Here is a 3,019-nt window from a genome sequence, read left to right on the forward strand (position 1 = left end):
ATTTTTACTAACTCACACATAAATCATATTGATTGGAAAATATAATTTTTCAGTAGTATTTTCTGATTTTGTAATTTATTATTTTCAGTATGATAAATAATAATCCAATTAAAATAGGGATGAGCCAACGCTACGTGGCTTACCCGGCCCAATACTCACAAAGGTGGTCAATTGACCATTCTTCGTCGAAAAATTGTATTGTGTATATAAGTAAAATATTACGTCTTAGAGGTATATAATACATATTGAACGCTCTTTGTCGGAATTATTTTCACTTCTTTCAAATTTGAATACCCTTAAAAAAAAACTCTTAGTTTCGCCACTGATCGCCACAAACAACTATCACTCACTCACTACTGCCAATGATCCTTGTGTCGCCATGAAGACATTTTGTGGCAACTTCGTAGCATCAGTCGCCACTTTTATTGCCACAATAACCCCAATTTCATGTAGTGTAATGAGAAGAATGAGAAAACAACGTATAGGGGACGCTTTTAATATAAAGACTTAGTAAAAAGGGTGAAGATCTTTTGGTCAAGTGTACAATTTTTCTCCATAAAGTACAACAAGACTGAGCACGACAAAACTGAAACACAAATAAGAAAAAGAAATAAACGATGCCTATACCACACAGTAAGAAATCAAAACCACTATTTGGCATATGTACAACAAATTCAGTGTGTTCTAATTGATCTCTAGCTAATTAATATGCTCTTGCTCCCTCTTCTGGCCCCATTGTTGCAAAGATAGCCTTATTCTCTTAGATGAAGCTAAGTATTCCACACCTTGAATTGGTGTCAATATGCCTAATATCTCCTTCAATGTATTCATCCTCAACTCATCAGCTTCTTCTAGTAAAGTTGTCATGCCCTGACCATGTTTATTCAAGGGCTCCTCTTCATTCTCGCCTGTTGAAAACATAATTACGTAATAAAAATATATTCATATAAGTTGATCACACAATTTAATATGGTATGAATTAGAAGACAAATTAAAAGCGCGGAATTTGAGTTCAACCCCACTCATTATCAAAAAGAAACTTCACTTGATTCATAAAAAAGAAAATTAGAGTGGTGAAGACCATTGTTTTTAACAAATTATTTAGAGTGGTGAAGACCATTGTTTTTAACAAATTATTTTGGGAAAAGGCATGCATAGCACCCCCTCCCCCACTCCCCCCCCCCCCCCCTAAAAAAAAAAAAATTCTCACGTTTTCAGCTACACACTCCTCCTTTCCGAGGGGCCTATTATCCCCTAATTTAAAATGGAATTATTAGCTAGCGTTTGGACATATATTTAGTTGAAACTTGAAAAATTAATTTTTGAATTAGTTTTGAAAAATAATTTTTGGAAGTTGAAATTATGTTTGGACATGCATTTTATTTGAAAAAAAATTTGAAGTTTTGTGAGTGGGAGAACAAGTTTCACCCAAAATCTACCCTAAACTAGATTTTGGGAACTTGAAAAATAATTTCAAAAATTTCTCAAAAATAGATCATTAATCTATGAACAAACAATGTTTTCAAAAACGATTTAAAAAACCGGTGCCAAAATGTATGGCCAAACGGGGCCTTAAACTGTCAACATATATAAGTTAAAACTCTTACTCTAAGTGATGCAATTCAGATTTCGGAGTTAAACTTCTCGATTTTGACCGCATTTTCGGACATAAAATCTTTAAATTTTTCGAAACAAAATAAAATATTTGGTGACTAAAAAAGAAGTATTAAGTTACAATAATTAACAAATCAGAATAATTAAAAGGCATATGAAAAGATTGCGGTAAAAAAACCCAGTTGATTTTCGAAATTCGAACTACATCACGCAAATTGAAATAAAGGTAATACTCCCTCCGTTCTAATTTATGTGAATCTGTTTGACTGACTCGAAATTTAAGAAAAAATAAAGACTTTTGAAATTTGTGGTCCTAAACAAAGCAAAAAGGGGCCCAGAGTATTTGTGTGATTAAAAAGCTTCTCATTAAGGGTAGAATTATAAGTTTAAGCTAAATTGTTACCAAATTTAGAAATGGGTAATTCTTTTTGAAATGAACCAAAAAAGAAATAGGTTTACATAAATTAGAACACATGGAGTAGTAAATAAAAGTGTGTTATCCATAACGTCTTACCATTTTTTGCCGCAGTGGCGATTAGTTGGTCAACTATATCTTCTTGCAAGCTAGCCATCTTTAAACAAAGTTTCCTTTCTTGTACAATAATCTGTCTCTGCGACTTATCAATCATAGCTATTTGCTCACCAGAAAGCTGACTAAAGTCACCAAGTTTCGTACCCTGTAAAAACTCAGTAAGACGTGACTCAATTTCCATACCACAAAGAGCATAAATTAGCCGTATGAATGAAGATGGTCTGCACCCACCGATCCATAGGACAGAATTCTCTAAAGGGGTGCACCAAGTGGGTGCAAAATATGGCGATATGTCGACTCGAGCTAGTCGGCTACGACAATTAACGTAGCCCTGGAAATTGCTCACCATTCTCGCCAACAGTTGATTCAATTCGGTGTCGGTTTTCTCGTTTTTTCTGGCTAGTGTAGCAGCGTTTTGAAGCTCGTTTAGTTCTTGATTTTGATTTTCCATCCATGATTGGTATAAGTTTTCTTCATTGTTTCGATCAGACATACTGCAACTTGAACTTGCCATTGATTTTATCAGAAATTCATCAACCATAAATAAGTGAATTTTTGGATGAAGTTACGATGATATATGGTATGATATAAGAGAAGACTATATGTAATATGGGACAGAGGCGGTCCGGCGGATGCAATATATCGGTATCGGGTGCAACTGAATTTGATACTTTTAACACAGAATAAAAATCTATATGTGTAAAATTATTTAAATAGATGGCGTTTATGTAGACATGCAGAAGAAGATAAACTCTTGAAGGTATTTTGGACATCGTGATTTGGGAAATGGCAACGTCGTTTTGTTCTCATATGTGGCGGAGCTCCGGTTTTGAGAGTCAAATTTTTTAATTTTGGCTGTGAATTCGGACATAA

The 3,019-nt window shown here is 34.2% G+C and overlaps 1 protein-coding gene across 1 annotated transcript; it reads right to left on the reverse strand.

Annotated features, from left to right (window-relative positions):
- LOC109232722 (protein DOG1-like 3) lies at nucleotides 536-2,809 on the reverse strand. Its single transcript, XM_019398466.1, has 2 exons — nucleotides 2,129-2,809; nucleotides 536-908 (listed from the first exon to the last, which is right to left on the reverse strand). The coding sequence occupies exons 1-2, from the start codon at nucleotides 2,685-2,687 to the stop codon at nucleotides 700-702; spliced, it is 768 nt and encodes a 255-aa protein (XP_019254011.1). The 5' UTR covers nucleotides 2,688-2,809; the 3' UTR covers nucleotides 536-699.

Source organism: Nicotiana attenuata, chromosome 9 (genome assembly GCF_001879085.1).
Source record: "Nicotiana attenuata strain UT chromosome 9, NIATTr2, whole genome shotgun sequence".
Classification (NCBI taxonomy): domain Eukaryota; kingdom Viridiplantae; phylum Streptophyta; class Magnoliopsida; order Solanales; family Solanaceae; genus Nicotiana; species Nicotiana attenuata.

What these genes read in the sequence shown, in the direction of transcription:
- LOC109232722 (XM_019398466.1), bottom strand. Translation starts at nt 2,687, where the DNA reads ATGGTTGATGAATTTCTGATAAAATCAATGGCAAGTTCAAGTTGCAGT. An exon ending in CGCCACTGCGGCAAAAAATG is followed by an intron (nt 909 to 2,128) that starts GTAAGACGTTAT and finishes TGTTTTCAACAG; the next exon opens with GCGAGAATGAAGAGGAGCCC.